Here is an 18,577-nt window from a genome sequence, read left to right on the forward strand (position 1 = left end):
GAATAAAGGAGAAGATTTCTGGTGTGTTCTGTTTCTCTCCTTCCTGGCCAGGAGATGAGGTACCCCACTGTGCCACACCCTCACTGGCATGATAGACTCGAATCTCTGAGACCATAAGCCAAAATAAATTCTTTCACACTTTTCTCAGGTATTTGTCATAGTGATAGAAAAAAAAATGACCAGCACCAGATGACAAGTCTGGTTATCAAAAACTAAGAAAACGTATCATAAAAGATATTGTAGTAACCCTCAGTGACTACCAGCGCAGAGAGACTGCTCCAATTTCTTTATAAGAACTCAACTAATACAGTGGAGTTAGAGATGGCCCTCGCCTAGACCTGGGCTCTTCTCCAGTCCATGAAATGGAACACTTACCTTGATGAGGGCATACTGAACACATCCTCCCAGAGGAGTTTGCAAAGACTATCCACCCCCTTCCCTGACACTCTAGGCTTGTGTACGCAAGGCATTCAACATATTAAGTTTAAGAATGGGTGCTACCCAATGTAAATATTGAACTGCCCATAATGAAACAGCACTTGGGAAGAATCCTGTGAGTTTGCAACCGAGAACAGGTCAAGGATGAGCTTACCTCCTATCACTTATTTGTATTCTAGTCCAATACAAGGGCTTCATGGGACAGCTGGGCTCGATGGCTGGTTTACGAGGACACTGGCTAGAAGAAGAGCTGAGTCCAAAGGAGAGTCCAGGAGGAGGTGGGGGTGCAAGTCCTGGTGGAGGAGGAGGAGGGGGAGGAGGAGGAAGCCCCCCACTGTTAGGGAGAGCCAGCACATTAGGGAGTGGTGGTGGGGGAGGAGGTGGCGGAGGTCCAGCACTTGGTGGCAAGGGAGGTGGTGGAGGAGGTGGAGGAGGTGGTGGTGGTGGCCCAGTAGTCACAGGTGATATGGGTGGTGCTGGCGGTGGCACAGGTCCAAGTCCAGTGGGGAGAGGGGGAGGGGGAGGGATGGGAGGGGGAGGAGAAGGAGATGTGGAGGGAGGAGGTGATTTCTTCTGCTGACTAGACGAGATGCCCTCCTCTGTCTGAAGAGGTGCATGGCTGTCTTTGCTGTCTTTTGTGGGAGAGAGCTGGGTTAATGAGATATTCAACTTCTTGGGTACTATCTGGTTATTTCTGGTTGCCTTGTTTTCACCTTCACAGGGCTTCAGGAACGTCTCTCTGTCTGTCTGGATGTACACATTTCTGAAGGCCTTTGGGGGGCAGTCGTCATCGGTGGAGATGCAGGCGTCTCTCATCCCTTCACATCCTCCTCCCCAGCGGTGGTCTAACTGTTGCTTGAGATTTTCAATGGTTTCTTCAAGTCTTGCTGTTATTAATGCATGCTCACCCCGGATGTGAAATGTCTTGAGTTCAAATTGAGCCTGCAAGGGAAAAAAAATCAATCAGAAAGTAAGAATTTAATGATAACAAATGTCTAGTAGGCATTCCGCAGTACCATGAATGTGTGGGTGTGCTCTTTAAAGCAGTGGTTCTCAGCCTTCCTAATGCTGTGGCCCTTTAATAAGTTCCTCATGTTGTAGTGATGCTCAAAAATAAAATTATTTTTTGTTGCAATTTCATAACTATACTTTTGCTATTGTTATAAATTGCGATGCAAATACGTTCGGAGATAGAGGTTTGTCAAAGGGATAGCGACCCACAGGTTGAGAACCACTGTCTTAAAGAATAGCCTATGTAATGCAAAGAAATAGAGACATTTGTTCAAGAATCCAAAAGGGTACAAATCTTCATCTCAGAATTTTCCAGACAACTAAATATCTAGGTGCTCTTGGAAAACTCCATCGTGTCTGAGTTTAGAGGAGATTACTGTCATGAGTTAAAGTTTAGCACAAATCTTCTACTTAAGAATTTTCACTCAATTTTAATATCGAATGCAGAAGAAATTAATTTGATAGAGGTTTGGACATGCTTGAATGTATCTTTTATAGCCTTTGGTGTGGATTGAGAATAAGAAAAGAATGCGGGGTAGAGGAGGCCGTCCAGAGCTTGTGCTGGTGTGCGGCTGCTGTTCTCTGTGTTCCTTAGAGAGCCTCCCCCATCAGCTTTCCGCAGCACTGCTGCAGAACAAGAGGTATGGAGACGAGCAATGGTCTTTTTTATTGTCTGTTTTTTAAGTTTCCAGATAAAAAGCTGACCAGTGTGGCTGTTAGGGTCTATTTCTCACTGCTGGCCCTCATCCAGATAGTTAGCTCCACTGGATGACATCAGAGGACACTGGATGACATCTCTATTTCTGTACCCCAGCAGTGAGCACAGCATTGGAAAGGAAGGAGGATAAAATGGCGGAAACAGTCGGACACACACTCTCTGTCTCAAGGGCCTTGCTTAATGGCCAATCAAGTCTTTCTTCGCTGTAACCTCAGCCCACAGATATCTAGAAAAACAGCTACATAAAAGGGTATAAAACTTTACATTAAATAGTTAAAGAAATGTCTTTAATGATCTAGTCAGTAAGGTTAAATAAAAAGGGACGCCTTCTGCCTTCACTGAGACACATTTTCCCGATTTTTTAACTAGGTTCAAATTTTCCCAATATTGATTCTGACAAATCAATCCCCAAGTAGCAGGAGAAATTAGAGACAAAAGTTTCTGATGGACAATCTTCCCATTCCTAAACATGGTAGCCCCGGGGAAACTCTAAAGGAAGTGGAGAGAGCAGCGCTAGAATGTGCAGCAGGGTGGATGGGTTAAGAACCTGAGTCTAGATTCACACTATCCCATGGTTAACATTGCCGCTCTCTAGGTCTGTGCTTTAGCCTAGCTGTTTCTTCATTTGTGAAGTAGAGGTAACAGTGAGACATTTCTTGTCTTGTATGTTTTGTTTTTAATAATAAAATGAGATGGTTCATGTAAATCAGGTGTTAATAGTGATGGCATTAGAATAAGAGCTTCGTAAATTCTTATTTTTGTAAATTTTCCAATAACACTTTGGATGGATGAAGGCATAAGACTAAAAAAAGCTGAAGTCATCAATATGAACAAATATACTACAAATACAATAGTATGCTCAATTTTCATGTGTTCTACTACCAAGTACCTGCAAACAACTCAAAGCTTCATCCAGCTGTGTAGTTAAGGTTACCTTTGTTTCAGCATCATTCCAGACACATCGTTTCTCTCTCTATCTCTCCTATTCCCTACTGCAATTTCTACTTGGAATTACACACCAACATTTTATTTTCATTCCGTGACTACTTTAGTTTTGACACAACAAAATAACTTCATATTGCTGTTCCTCACTAAACCCATTTTCAAGACAATTTTTTGTACTGGCATGTATTGACAAGTTTTACTGAGTGGATCAATACTGACAAGTCAAGACGCGACTTAAGACTTCAGCATCATACAGATATGAAATAACTGTAGAGACACGCATTCCCTAAAGAAAATCCCCTCCAATAAGATAACTGAGCAGCATCTATAATTGTAGGCCTATCCTACCTCTGATGATATGTGCTCTTACGCATTGTTTTGGAAGCTGAGTTTAATGTGTGAGCTTGCTGAAGTAGGCTAAAGACCAATTGGGCAGGTTAATGTCTCTCTACCATAGTTTCCCTTTAAGAAAACTGGGGATAACAGCCATGATGGGCAGATGAGTTCCTGTTTGTAAAACCAGGTATTAAGGAGCATTAAGAACGAAGTACCGTGTAAGTCCTCTGCCACTGCTGTTGCCTTTTGCAACGCCAGACACACCAGAGACCAATGACCACCTCTGTGCATCCTGAACTCACTAGGCATGCATGATTCCTAGTGCAGTGGTCCATCTATCCTGCTCCATGCTTCAAAAGTACCCTTTAGATTCCCCAGCTGTCAGGTTTTTCCTCGCCCTCCTCTTTACCTTCACAGCAGAGCTTTTGGGAGTAAAAAACAACAACGATTCATAAAAATGTCACCCCGTGTTTGCTGTGTCCACTTTCGCATCTGCTTACTTGAAGCCAAATTACAGTTGGCATCTGTCCACCATTCTATGAGAACTTATGGGATTTAGTCGGCATTTTTCAGTGGATTTCCCCTGTCCTCTCTATTTGTGCTGACTGCAGCTGGTGCCTTGAAATTGAACTTCGCTGGAATCCTGATTCCACACCACACTCCTCCTGTCCAGGTATTTTTTTTCTCCTACCTCTCTGCTCTCTCCAGTCAGCCCTGAAGTCCTCTCCTCTTTATTCCTCAAACATTGATAGGCGAGGCATCTGTTTGCCATTCTTTCTCTCACACTGCATTCTCTCTGTATAATGTTTTCTGTAGTCAAGCAATATATGAAATTCACTCGGTGATATGCTGCAGCTTCTAAACTGGCGCCTTCGGACTGTGGTTCCAACTGTCCTTCAGATAAATATACCTGCGTATTTACTACCAGAGATTCCACTAGTCTGAAACAGAGCTCATAAGTGGCAAAGTCCAGTTTCTCCTCTGGAATTCCTCTTATGTCACCTGGCATCATCTGGGCACTGTATGGGCTCCTTGTTCTCACTCAGTTTCTGATTTAGTCCTTTGTGTCCATCCATGTCACCTAAGCCTTTGGCTGGCCTTTTTTTTTTTCTTTTTTAAAATCAGAACAATGGTTAAAATCTACCTGATTTTATTTGCTTCTTTTAAACTTCAATTTAACCAACTCTGATTCCAGGAAGATTTTTTCCTCAAAAAAAATTTTTTTTTCGTTTGTTCTATTCCTTAAGACCCCCTTCCACACTTAGTTATTACTTACAGACTTGAATGGAAAAATTACCCCAGATCGCTCCACTGATTGCTTTTCTGCCTTTTGTGCACTTTGGGCCCTTGCCCCTTGCTGAGATGTGCCATGGACTCCAGGCCCATATATCTCCGTACCTCTCCCAGGATCATGCTCTTTCATGAAATGCTGTCTTCTCTGGACTCCTTTTCTTTGCAACAAACATCCAAGGAAAGATTACCGAGATTAGATTAACCAGTGTAGATTCCATAAGTATGTTCTATATAAGCTGTACTCACTGTCATGGGGGATGGATGACTACGAAGGCAAGCAATGAATTCCCAGGCACTCCACACCAACATGCTAAGGTCATGACAAGAAATCCTACCGATTGCTAAGATTTAATGCCCACCTGCTCCCTTATCCAGAAGCAAAAACTGAACCTATGCTCATCACTATTCAATTACCTCTTTGTCGTGGTAGAAAGCCCCTCACTGGGCCCATCAATTTCCTACTAAATTATTTCCCATGTGTCTGGCTGTATTATTCACCGAGCACCTCAGGTACATGCCCGCCAGAAAACGCGCTGTTTGGAAAGCTGTCTTTAGCTCTGTCTCTCCTCACTACATCTCTGCAGCTGCTGCTTTCTCTTCTTTGTCTAAGCTCAGCTCTAGAGAGACAGAGAAGTGATTTCGTGACTGGGGCTCTGAGCAGAACTTTGCTTGATAATCACATACTTGCTCTAAGATGACCTTAATCTAGGATCCTGGTTCTCTGTGTGAACCACCAAGCCCAGACCTCAGAACCCCCAGCTACAAACAAAACGAAGTGGATGGAACATAGTGCCTCTCTAACTTGGGCACTCTCCTTTACTTGAACAGTGAACACACAGAGTCTGTTAATCCATACCTATCCCCTTCAAACTCACAACCACCAACAAGGCAATCCCATTGAAATCATGCTGCTTTCTTTCTTCAACATTATTTCCATTGGTCCAAGGAATGGTTCTCAAGCCTGCTCCACATGAGAACCCTATGGAGAACTTTGCAGGTCCATTCCTGCAGACTTTCCTTGGGTCAGCGCTACTAAGACTCACTAAGAGGTTTTGTTGGGAGCCAGAGCAGAAGCTAACAGCAACTCTTGTTCATCTTTATTCTGATTTAACACAGCAGCTGCGATAATGACACCATGGTACCAGTGCCTTCTTATGGCCTTTCCTAATTCAGCTATGTCCCAGTAAAGAGGGCATTTTCTTCATTATCCACATTGAAAGAATAGTACTTATACACAGAAGGCACTAAATTCTTTACGTGGTAGTTGTTATTCATGCAAACTTGATCTCTGCCTTTTTTCAAAGACTTCCCTATACAGTCGCCAAGTTGCACTTGAAAGCATGATCAATCTCCCATGATCCCTTGCTTATATGCTACCTCATCAGCACCTTCAATCTCTTATTTCCACTCATTGGAAGTCCTAGGAAAAACTCACGCAAGCTCAGCTGAACTTTCCTTGGTTCCTCTAGACACAAATTTTCCATTGTCTGTATTGCCAAAGAACTTTCTAGGTTCAAACTGTATGATAGTCATTTATGTTTATCTTCTTGGAAAATCTAAAGACTCCAGGCAGTTGGGAACCATGCCTTATGCATGTTTAAGCTTCCAGAAGATTACGGAGCATTTGGCTAGTTAAGTATCCACAATGCTAAGTGAGTTGAATTGATTGATTGATTGACCTTTAAGTATGAAGTCTTCTTTGGGCCTCTATATTACCTATCCAACTACAAATGAAGTTTCAATAAAAAGCACTAGGTTCTCTTTGTGTTCATGGTAGTCCTATGCATGGCATAAACTGCAAGACCTCAGACTTGTCAGTTATCAGCCATCACTTACAGATTGATGTAGACTTTTTTTTTCATGCAACCCCCCACAGCCCTTCTCTTTGCCTAACTTCTCTGGGTCTATGAACTGCAGCTTGGTTATCATTTTCTTAATGGCCAATGTCCACTTATAAATCAATACATACCATGTTTGTTTTTCTGAGTCTGGCTTACCTCACTCAGCATAATTTTTTTTCTAGTTCTATCCATGTGCCTGCAAATTTCATGATGTCATATTTTTAATAGTGAGTAATATACTCCCTTATGTAAATGTACTACATTTCCTTTACCCATTCTTCAGTTGAGGAACATGTAAGTTGCTTCCAATTTTTGGCTCTTATGAATAAAGCCACACTGAACATAGTTGAGACAAGTGTCCTTGTGGTAGAATAGAATGTCCTTTGGGTATAGCTGGGTCTTAAGGAAGATCGATTCCCGATTTTCTGAGGAACTGACACATTGATTTCCATGATGCCTCCATTGCATTCCCATCAGCAAGGGGGGAGGGTTCCTTTACTCCACATCCTCTCCAGCATGAGCTGTCACTTGTGTTATTGTTGATCTTAGCTATTCTGAGAGGTGAAAGATGAATTCTCAGAGTAGTTTCGATTTGTATTTCCTTGGCAGCTAAGGATGCTGAACATTTCTTTAAGTGGTTCCTAACCATTTGAGATTCCTCTATTGAGAATTCTATGTTTAGCTCTATATCCCAATTTTAAATTTAATTATTTGGTTTTGTAATATCTAGTTTCTTACGTTCTTTATTTATTTTGGGTATTAATCCTCTATTGGATGTAGAGTTGGTAAAAGACTTTTCCCATTCTGTAGATTGCTTCTTTGTCTGATTAACAGTTTCCTTTGCCTTACAGAAGCTTTTCAGTTACATGAGATCCCTTTTATTCTCAGTCTTAGTGCCTGTGCTATTGGTGTTCTGTACAGAAAGTCTTCTGTGCCAATGTGTTCAAGGCTATTCCCCATTTTCCCTTCTATCAGGTTCAGTGCATCTAGTTTATGATTCACTTGGGCCTGAGTTTTGTGCAAGGTAATATGGATCCATTTGCATTCTTCTTCATGTAGCTACCACCGTTTGTTGAAGATGCTGGCTTGTTTCCAGATGTCCATAGGTGTGTGGATTTATGTCTGGGATTTCAATTCTACTCCATTGATCCACGTATCAGTTTTCATGCTGATACCATGCTGTTTTTATTAATATAGATAGCTCTTTAGTATAACATGAAATTGGGGGATGGTGATAATTCCAGCAGTTCTTTTTATAGCTATCCAGGATTTTTTTTAAGTTGTAAGTGTTTCTTTAAAAAAAAAAACTGGGTGCCTTTTGTATATTTTGGAGATTAGACCTCTGTCTGATATGGGGTTAATGAAGATCTTTTTCATTGTGTAGGCTGTCATTTTGTCTTGTTGACTGTCCTTTGCTTTAGAGAAGCTTTTCAGTTTCAAGAGGTCCCATTTATTAATTGTTTCTCTCAGTGTTTCTCTCAGCAGCAGTGGTGCTGCTGGAGTTATATTTAGGAAGTGGTCTCCTGTGCTAAAGTGTTCAAGTGTACTTCCCACTTTCTCTTCTATAAGGTTCACTGTGGCTGGCTTTATGTTGAGATCTTTGATCCATTTGGACCTGAGTTTTGTGCATGGTGATAGATATGGGTCTATTTTCATTCTTCTACATGTTGATATTCAGGTGTGCCAGCACCATTTGTTAAATATGCTTTCTTTTTTCCATTTGATAATTTTTGCTCTAGGTTAGGAAATTTTTCTTCTATAATTTTGTTGAAAATATTTTCTGACCCTATGAGCTGGGATTCTCCACTTTCCTCTATTCCTATGTTTCTTAGGTTTTGCCTGTACACAGTGTCCCAGATTTCCTGGATATTTTGCATCAGGCACTTTTTAGATTTAACATTTTTTTTGGCCAATGTATCTATTTCTTCTATCATATCTTCAATAACTGTGATTTTCTCCTCCATTATCTTGTATTCTGTTGGTGAAGCTTGCATTTGTAGTTCCTGTTCACTTAGATTTCCCATTTCCAAAATTCCCTTAGTTTGTGTTTTCTTTATTGCTACTATTTCCATTTTCAGGTCTTGAACAGTTTTATTCATTTCCTTCACCTGTTTGCTTTTTCTTGAATTTATTTGAGAGATTTATTCATCTCCTCCAATTGTTTGTGCTCTCCTGGATTTTTAAAAGGAGTTTATTAATTTCCTTTTTTAAAGAAAACCATCTATAACATCTTCATGTAGGAACGGCCTTTTTCTTGTGCTTCAGCTATGTTGGGCATCTGAGTTTTGGTGTTAATTTCTGGGAGGTCAGGAGCGGATGGTCTGTGACATCCATAGAAGGCATGAATGGGGTGGCAGGTAGGCTGTATCCGGGATGAACCTGAGGGATTGGGTCTTCTGGGAGAACAAAGAGAGCAGACAAGTTCTGTAGGCAGGGTATATGGTCTTCTGACAGGCGGGATCTGTGGTTGAGCAGGGAGTACCCTGATGCAGACTCTTAACAGACCATTGACATTATCTGTTTCCTATCACTTTTTGGCCTAAAAAATTCAGTTTTTAAAATTAATGTGTTTCTCAAAGTTATTGTTGACTGTACATAGTTTTAATAATTCAAAATATATAACGTAGCTAAGTATCCCCTCCTTAGTATATTCAAGGGCTATCCCCACATGAGTGAGAACTGAATTACATTTATGATTTTAATCTGATTAGGAACTGGGCTCTACATAACTTCCCCAGTTTCCTCTGGGGCTGGTTCTCCCTTCCCCTACCAAATCCTCATTATTTTTTAATATCCTCCATAGTACTACCTTTCAGAGATACTATCGAAAGAACACACTGTTCTGAAACTCAAGCAACAGAAGGAGACATATGCTCGTCTGGTCTCCGTCCGCATGTCTGTCAAAGAGAAGGTGGACAAATGCCAGCTGATGACAGATGCCAGGTGAGAGCCAGCACGGTGAGAAAACGATCCATTAGCGTTTTGTTCTTGCTACAAACGTTGTCTCCCATTGCTGCTGCCAGGTCAGTAAAGAGTCAAGTTGAACTGCTGTGCCACTGGAACAAGTCAGTCTCTTCCAGGGACCCTTCCAAAGTCTCCATCCTTGTGGGGGAGGCTAGACAGTATGGGGAAACTAAGCGAAAGGAGAGCAAAGCTTCACCACTCCAGGAAGGTGCAGTGTAAGCTGAGGGGAGCAAGGGAAAGGAAAGGGAAGGAAAGCAGAACTGGAAGAACAGGGAAGACTCGAAAAGGATGAGATTCAGTGCTCACAGAGCACTTGGCAAGGCAAGAAGATGCTGTCTCTGTCGATCTGGATATGGCCAACTGGGTTTTACTGTTGTGTTCCATTTTGAAAGTTGCATAAACACTACATCGGCCCTTCACTTAACTGCCTTGCTGTTGCCAGAGTAAAATAAAATAAAATAAAATCTCTGTTAATGAAAAGAATGGCATCGGGTTTATGAAAAGCCCATAAGTTGCCAATAGCTGGCTTTAATTAACTATTATCAGTAATTTTTTTCTTCTTCTTATCAGAAATAAAAGCACATCAAGTTACAACCAAAAGGGCATCTCAGGGGCACTCAGACACGTGAGGTACATCTGATATATCCCCATAATGATAACTTAGTAAGAATGAGAAAAACAGGACTGGGGAGGGGGAGGAGAGGGAGGAAAGAACATTCAAAGCAATGAAAAGTTCACTTAGATTGATGTGGGAATAGATTCCAATGCATGAAGTGCTGGACAACGAATACATGTCCTCGGCCTCTGTGTGAAAGCAATGCTGATGCTCAGAACGGACACAGGAAAAAGTCAACATAGAGTATTGAGCACACTGCCCTGAGTCTTACATTTACCCATTCTAGTTCTTGCCGCTCAGTGAGGCACACCTTGTTGAGGATGTCCCAACCTGCATCAGAGCCCACAGCTAGAAACTGATCATAAAGGAATTTGAATCCTGTTGTAATTTGAATTACAACACCATTTTGAATGATTACCAAATGGCTAACTAGATAGTAAGTTAACCAGACTAACTCTAAATTATGAATGGGGAATAATATATACCACTTATAATTTATAATAAATTTGTAATATATCAGTGTGTACAATTTTGGCGACAATCAGAATGCTGACTTTGACATTTTTATTTCCCAAACAAGGAAAGAGAAATACAGACATATTAACAGAATGGCTACTAAGAGATAGACTCGAGTCTACCATGCACCCATCATCCAACACTGGTAATTCATAATTTTTCCCATTAAATACCTCTTAGTAAGTCAAAATATCAAAACACATACAGAGATACTTTCTTATTAGAGATCCTCGATTGAAAACATTTCCCCTCTGTTCTGAAAAGTAGCTGGAGTCACTAAACTACAGGCTGAAGCTTGAATGGTTTCCATGTAAATGACAGAAACTAATTGGCTAAAAAGAGATCAAGAGAGTTAAATTCTACTTCCGGATACTTCAGTCACTAGCTCCTTGCCATTAGCCAAGCTTTAAATTTTCTCCAAGCTTCATTTTGTTGTCTAAAATTAGATATTTAAAACTTAATCCATGAAACTTCCTAAAGCTCTACAACGTTCATAATTTTACACACACAAGACTTCCATTCTTTCAACTTTCTATGAATGCAGACAGCTTTAGTTTTGAAAATCTCATAATAGCTTAGAGTGTGGTATTATGGAGTCTATATAAAGAGCCCCACCTTTCACTACCAAAGCAAATGTTCTCATGAGATCAGCAGACTCATTAAGGTTCTGTGAAAACACATTAGAAGCCAAGTAGCCAGTGAAGGGAAAATTAGACATATTCTTGAAAGACAATATTTCAAAGAATCCAGTAATAAACTTTCAAAACAAGCAACTCTAAGTAGGGATAGCCACAAAAGTAGTGGGGAAGTAAAACAAACCAAAAAAGGTTGGAAATTTGCACCAAGGCTCGTACTTGGGATACAAACCGAGCGTAGCCAACATGTATTTTGTGAAATAAATAAAAGAAAATGGGGGATATTTTAGTAACATTTTGTTTCTAAATTTTTAATGTAACCAAATAAAGTACAGATCATAGGTTGAAAACGCAGAGAGATATCCATTAAAACAATTTTTCAGTCTTTGTTTTTCCAAAATGTAATTCTAACCCTAATGAGCAAACCCCAAATTACATATTTTTAGACAATAAACCAACACACCAATCCCTTCTGTAGTAAGAAAAGAGAATTGGAGTTTTATGCTGTATTATTGCTATAAATCCCACAACTAGTCCAATGATGAATTGCTTAAAGTTCTTGTGTGCTCAGAAACAAATGACAGGAATCTCTGGCCCTTAAAACTGTGACAGACTCTTAAGTATAAGAATCATTTTAATATTTTGGTCTCAGTGACTCACCCACTTGTCTCTGAGGGGGAACTGTCCTGTGGCCAATACCCCATCTGTACAACAGTTAGATTTTGAAACTAGGATATGGTATCATTTGAAACTAAATTATGCTTTATTTGCATGCTCCCAACTTTCAGCTCGAACATTCTTTTTCTTGTTTTGTTTCACTTTTAAGAACCAGGTAGGACACTGAAAGTGACTATTAGGCAAGTTACAAAGAATTATCCAATGAGAATTAATTGATATCAAAAGGAACCAGCTGTTAAGTTCTTCTGGAATGAAAATAAGGCTGAAATTCATGCATCAGATGCTAGGATCTATGGCCCCGTGAGGTGGCTTAGTGGGGAAAGCACGCTTCCATACTGACAACCTGAGTTTGATGCCAGGGATCCACATGGTGGAGGGAGAGACCTGACTCCAGTGTGTTGTCCTAGTCGCATGTGCCCTTTACCAAATAGAGATACATATAAAATATTAAGTAATTTTAATGTCATTAAATTATATTATATGTAATTGTAATATCATTAAATTATATTACATGTAATTTTAATATAAATATTTAGATATGCTTTTAACAAATTCATATATAATGTATATAATATAAAATATAATAATATATCATAATATATATTAAGGTTCTAGGATTTCTGTCTGGAAAATTGGTTTACATCTTTAGAATTGATGTGGGTTTCTGGTAACCAAATGTCACTCAGATGAATGATTAAGAGAAATTTCCTACCTGTGGCTGACTTGTGGTTACAAGAACTAAGGAGGCCATGAACTCATCTTCACTATAGCAGAGAAGGGGCTCTTTGCTTTCTCTAACAGTCAAGTGCTGTAGAGCGAGCATCCCAGCATATCAGGTCTTGAGAAAACGATCACCCAAACGCCTGTACTTTGGAGAAGCTCATGTTGGGAGGTGAACATAGCAGTATGTTCATGTCGTTTGTCACTTGAAGTACAGCTGAGCTGACAAGGTTTTACAGGACTGTTACCATCAAGGTACTATTCAAATGTAAGTTTTTACTTGACAACTATGAAAATAATCAATGAATCGGGTTGATCAGCAAAGGTACCCCAGGTCATCCATGTTGCTTTTTATTATATTAGCAATAATCTGCTCTAAGTCCCGAACACTCATTCACTCTCTCGAAACTTATTTTTATGAGCAAGTAGGTGGTACTTGGCTTCCTGGCTTCATTACTTGAGCAAATGACCAATGACACGTGCCTAGGTCACAGCCACCTTCTCCTTGACACTTCAAGCCTCCCCAGGGATTAGTCATTGGCTAAATCTACCACTGAATGAGCTCCAAATTGTCAAGTCATCAGCACAGAAAAGAAATAAGAAGGCCTTATTATCTGGGTCCTGGACTAAAATGCTTCCCTAAATTTCCAAAACCCACTTGCCCCAGCTAAAAGGACACACTCATTGCATAAGGTCTAAGACGTGAGAGGGACTTCAAAGCTGAGGACAGTCTCAATCCTTCAGTCAAGGAGACATATTTTCTGACATACACTGTGATTCAAAGGAAAGCAAAGGGAAAAATACAACAAAAAAAGAACCTGGCATTAGTTCATAATAAAGTTACAGCATGAACTTAAATTTATTTCATATTTCTGACAATTATTTTTATCTGTAAACTGAGTGTGCTGGCTAGGTTTATGTCAACTTGACACAAGCTAGAGTTACTTGGGAAGAGAAAAATCTCAATTTAAAAAAAAAATGCCCCACCAGATTGGTGGCAAGTCTGTGGCACGTTTCTTGATTGGTGATTGATGTGGGAGGGGTGAGCTCACTGTGGGCTGATAGTCCTGAATGCTATAGGAAAGCAGACTGAGCAAGCTATGGGAAGCAAGCCAGGAAGCAGCACTTCTCTATGACTTCGGTACCAGTTCCTGCTTTGTCTCCCTCGGATGATGGACTCTACGATGTAAGATAAAATAAACCCTTTCCTCCTCAAGTTGCTTTGCTCAAGGCGTTTTATCAGAGCAACAGAAACCATAATTAAGGCATAGGGTGTTTACAAATCAGGTTCCACTAGGGGCTTACAGAAGAGTGTGAGCAATTCTGTGAACAGGTTTCACGTCATTGGAAAGGGAACATCTCTGGTTTCAAACCCTGTACACTGTTGCTATGAAAGGCATATGTTTGGATAGCATCCACATATGTATTACTAGTATGCTTTGTCTTTGTGGTCTGAATGCTTTGAGTTACTGTTTTCTGTCTTCGGAATGCTAACACCTCAAGAAGATCTTTCCAGATCTATTCAGATGGATGAAAACCACTTCAACGGTTAGAAAAGTTGTGCTCGCACAGGTCTCTTGTCTTTCCTTCACACCCCTCCCCTGTCCCCGTCGCCAAACACACACACACACACACACACACACACACACACACACACACACTGTATCAGACAATAGAGTAAAATAAGTCCTCAAAATCTTTAAAGGTCTACGCCTTAGAGATTCACAAGTTTCTAAGTCCTGTAAGGAAACACTGAACCTCTTTCATAACGACTGCAAGATGTCTGACTTTGTGGCCACATTTTCCAGAACTTCCTCTTTGCAAGCCTGGGGTGTGAGATGTTTGGCGCTAATCATCAGGGATGTGCGACGAGATTCATCAACATTCTAACATTTGAAGCATGGATCCTGGTCAGGGTGCGTGACGGACAGCCCAAAACTCCATGCTGGGCTCTTCTGTTACCTTTAATACTGTGATCTTGTGCTTTCTTTCCTCCCTTTTCTCATAGTGCTTTTTCCATCATATGACTGACAAGGGCTCTGATTTTTCCTACAGAAATTGATCAATAATATAAATAATAAAATGCCTACAAATAAGTTTCCACAATTCTGAAAGGAAAATAAATCTAACATCATCCAACTACTGAACAAGGTTATTTATTATTATTATTATTGAATTTGTTTGACATTTTCACACATGTATACAACACATTCAGATTACTTTTTCACCCCTCCTGTCTTTCTCCCACCCCGTCACCCCCAGCTCCTCCCTACAAGTCCCTTTTCCATATTCATGTGTTTCTCTCTTGTTTAGATACCTAGTGAGTTTAACCAGAGCCACTTGTGTGATCCTGGGCTTAGAATGCTCCTTTGGAGCCTGGCAGGCTCTTCAGTGGTTACACAACTGATGGCAGTGATTTCTAACTTCCTAGAATCTGTCAGTGGCCACTGGTTCAGTATGGGTGGGGAAAGGGCCCACTCCTTGAAGTCTTCCCCAGTCTAAGGTCAGCTGTTGACAGGTTCATTTTTTTGTGCAGACTGAGTGTGAGAAAGAGCAGTTGCCTTAAATTCATAACTGGGATGGTTGTATCATGCCAGATTTCTTAAACCTGTATTTGTCTTAATCCAGCCTTAAGAATGGATGAGCACTAGTGTAACAGAGTACCTTAGGTTTTTAAAATTGTCCGCTAAAAACATCCATATTTTCCTTAGTTACATAGAACATCACCAATCAAGCAGATAAAATTGTTCCATGATACGATTAAATTACTTGTTTCATATACTTTGGGGGTCCAAGATGAAGCCTGTACTTCCATCAGTATCATGAGCTTCACATTCTTACAGTAGTACCTATTTTGCAAAACTAGGATGCTGCTGATCGCCTTGCTTCCCAGCACAATTTTTATGGAAAGTGAAAAACATTTATATCAAGCTTCAGAAAAACTGAAAAAATAAAATTAAATAAAAACACTGTTTGAGAAACATCGTAGGGCTTATATATTATCAGACATAACTAACAGCAGCTACCAGGAATTAAAATTCACAGCCAATCATAAGATAAGACTACAATCCAGAGGGGCTCTACATAAAGGTTTGTGTTTTATGCTGCCATCACTGTGCTGAAAATGTTCACATCAATAGCCAAAAGCATCCCCAAATTAACCAGCTTGGTAGGTTTTCCCCTCATTCTCCTTCGGAACTTTAGATTTCAATGGTCATTTTAGAATCTTGGTCCTCTTCCTCTATCTGAAACTCTCCTATTCATTTTCCTTCCACTATCCAAATGAGTCCACTTCATGAGATCATCATTTTAGTCTCTTGCTCTCTTATGCACCCCTCAGCAGATATTTCTGCATCAATGAAGAGTTTTCTAAAATCTCCATTCAGCACTCAGAAACCTTTACTTACTTTGTCCACGAGGACTGGGTTCACTTAGTAAAAGGAAAAGAAATGGGAGGAATGACTGGGCAGTGTCCATAAAGGACCATAACACACCAGGTAGACTCATTAGTACAATCTTTCCTCAACAAGCTCATAGCTGGTAAGTGCGCGGTTGACTATGACAATGATCTTTCCTCTCAAAACTCATCAACTCGGAGCACTTAGAAGCCCAAAGCTCTAGGTCCATCCCATACAGACTGTGTGGAGTTTGTTTTGTCTACTGGTTCTTCCAGCTAAATGATTATATAATACACACGGGGCCCAGATGAGGGTCAACCAATGAAGTGACCCAGAATAAGTCAAAATAAACATTCTTCAGTACACACATATTGCTGTAACTGTGAACAGATGGCACATTTCTGTTTAGGAAGAATGTCCAGAGCACTGTTCTTGTTCTAAAATCACTGAAGAAGGAACAAAAGTATTTAATTCGATGGATATCCTCAAATATTTTAAACACTCGCACATGCACACACTCATACTGGTTGTTGTAGTTCCCAATACTCTTTCACTGGATCAGACGACAAGATGGTGGAAGAGGGCAGGAGATGCCTAGAGCAACAAAAAGAACCTTGATGAGGCACCTGTTATGGTCTGGACAGGAAATCCACCACCCAGCCCCAGTTCTTGTATAGGAAGGAGCCTTGGTTCCCAGAGGCAGCACTACCCTGGGGAGGCCCTAGAAACTTTAGAAGCTGAGGACTAGCTGGAGGCTGCAGGTATGTCCTCAAGGACTGTATCGTATCCTGGCCCCTTCCTGTGCCTCTCTGTGCCCTGTCTACTGGGAGGTGACCTGCCTTTTCCACCACATGCTTGGGTCCTCGACAATAAAGTAAGTTTACAATGAACCTCTGAGGTTGTGAACCAAAACAAATCTTCTTTCCTTTAGAATTGTTTTCCCAGTGTTTGTCACCGTGGTGACAAAATGATTAAGGCAGCATCCAAGACAATGCGGGTGATAGACTTTTTCCCTTTGTAGTGGAAAGAATATTTCTAAGTTTCTGTGCAAAAACAATTCCATTTTCTAAAGCATGGATCGTTAAGGGTCTGTCTCAGATGGGGCAGAAATGTTTCTTAAATTGAATTGCAATTGAGTCTGTTTTGTAACTGGTGGGATATAAGCAAAAAAGTGCACCCACAGCCAGAGCGCTTGCAGACAGCAGCGGGCCCCCCAAATAATGCCATTTTGAGTAACAGCCCAATTCTACAAGGCCACAGAAAAGGTTCCTTAACCACAGGGCATCAATACGCATCGTTTCTAGAAACGGCTTTGGCGGTGTCGCACCAAGTTATTTGAGCTCAAAGAGAACTGATGTAATATTTACAAAAACAGATCTGCTCTTTGTATAAACATGAATTAAGAAAAGCATAAATCCCCCATCTAGGTTTATTTTTCTGTGGGGCTTTAATTATATATTTATAAACCTAGGGTGTTTGATGCCTTAAACAGTTAAGATGACAGTGGAACTTGGCAGAACATGTGTTCTGATTGCTAGAAGGCTGATGGTAGTTGGAACAGGGAGATTCGCAAGAAAGGCCGCTCTAGAAGGATGCAGTCAGAACAAGTTGGAAAGGATCAGGTCTCATTTTGACTTGATTCTCTTCTCCTGGAAGATAGACAAACCGCATTCTTCTTCCCTCCCTCCTCCCTCTCTTCCACTAAACTGCATTATTTTTGATTGATCTCCGTCTCTGTAATTTGTACTTTTTGAAAGGATAATTGCTACAAGACCAGTATTACCCTAAGTAAACATAAGAAATGAATTTGAATAAGTCTTATTTTCCAACTGATCAAACATGAAATATAATGTATAAAATGTTCTCATCATATATCTTAATTTTGTGTAACATTTAAACGTCATTTCAAATTTATTCTGACAGAGGATTATAGATGAACTGACCGAATATCTAGGCCGGTCATCTGCCTTAAACGGTTACACACCACTTACACTCTAAGTGTTTAGATTACTAGGAATTCCAAGGTGGACCATCCCCTTTCTTCAGTGTGCATCAGAGAAGCAGGAGGCTTCCTGGTTGCGTGCACTTGAACATGCTATTAACACAGCATATGAAGCTGGTTAGAATGGCTGAGGTGTTTGAAGAAAATAATTTGATTTTTATAAATATTGGCAAGAAGAATTTTTCATCCAAATGTTGTTAGAATGCATCCCATCTCAACTGTATTTGCAAACAAATAACAATAACAATAAAAAACTATTTTCCTCAGAGCTATTTTCTTGTTTTTATTTGCTTCATGTTATTTTTCAGATTTTTAAACTAATGTATCATAGATAATCATGATGTAGCAGTAAATTCAAACCTGACCTATCTGTGACAAAAATAATAATAATCCAATTCTACGAATGGAATTCATGAAGGGGGAAACTTCTTTCCGTGCCTGAGTATGATTGGTTCTATGATTTCAG

The 18,577-nt window shown here is 40.3% G+C and overlaps 1 protein-coding gene across 2 annotated transcripts in view; it reads right to left on the reverse strand.

Annotated features, from left to right (window-relative positions):
* Fmn1 (formin 1) overlaps window positions 1-18,577 on the reverse strand; it is a 345,263-nt gene that overhangs the window by 182,691 nt on the left and 143,995 nt on the right. For both annotated transcript variants that reach the window (XM_050134444.1, XM_050134445.1), the window contains one exon: window positions 593-1,380. In XM_050134444.1, coding sequence (XP_049990401.1) covers window positions 593-1,380 — 788 coding nt within the window. The remainder of the gene's footprint in view (window positions 1-592; window positions 1,381-18,577) is intronic.

The sequence above is a fragment of the Alexandromys fortis genome, unplaced genomic scaffold, assembly GCF_014885135.2.
Source record: "Alexandromys fortis isolate MF-2015 unplaced genomic scaffold, M_Fortis_MF-2015_v1.1 scaffold_6, whole genome shotgun sequence".
NCBI lineage: Eukaryota > Metazoa > Chordata > Mammalia > Rodentia > Cricetidae > Alexandromys > Alexandromys fortis.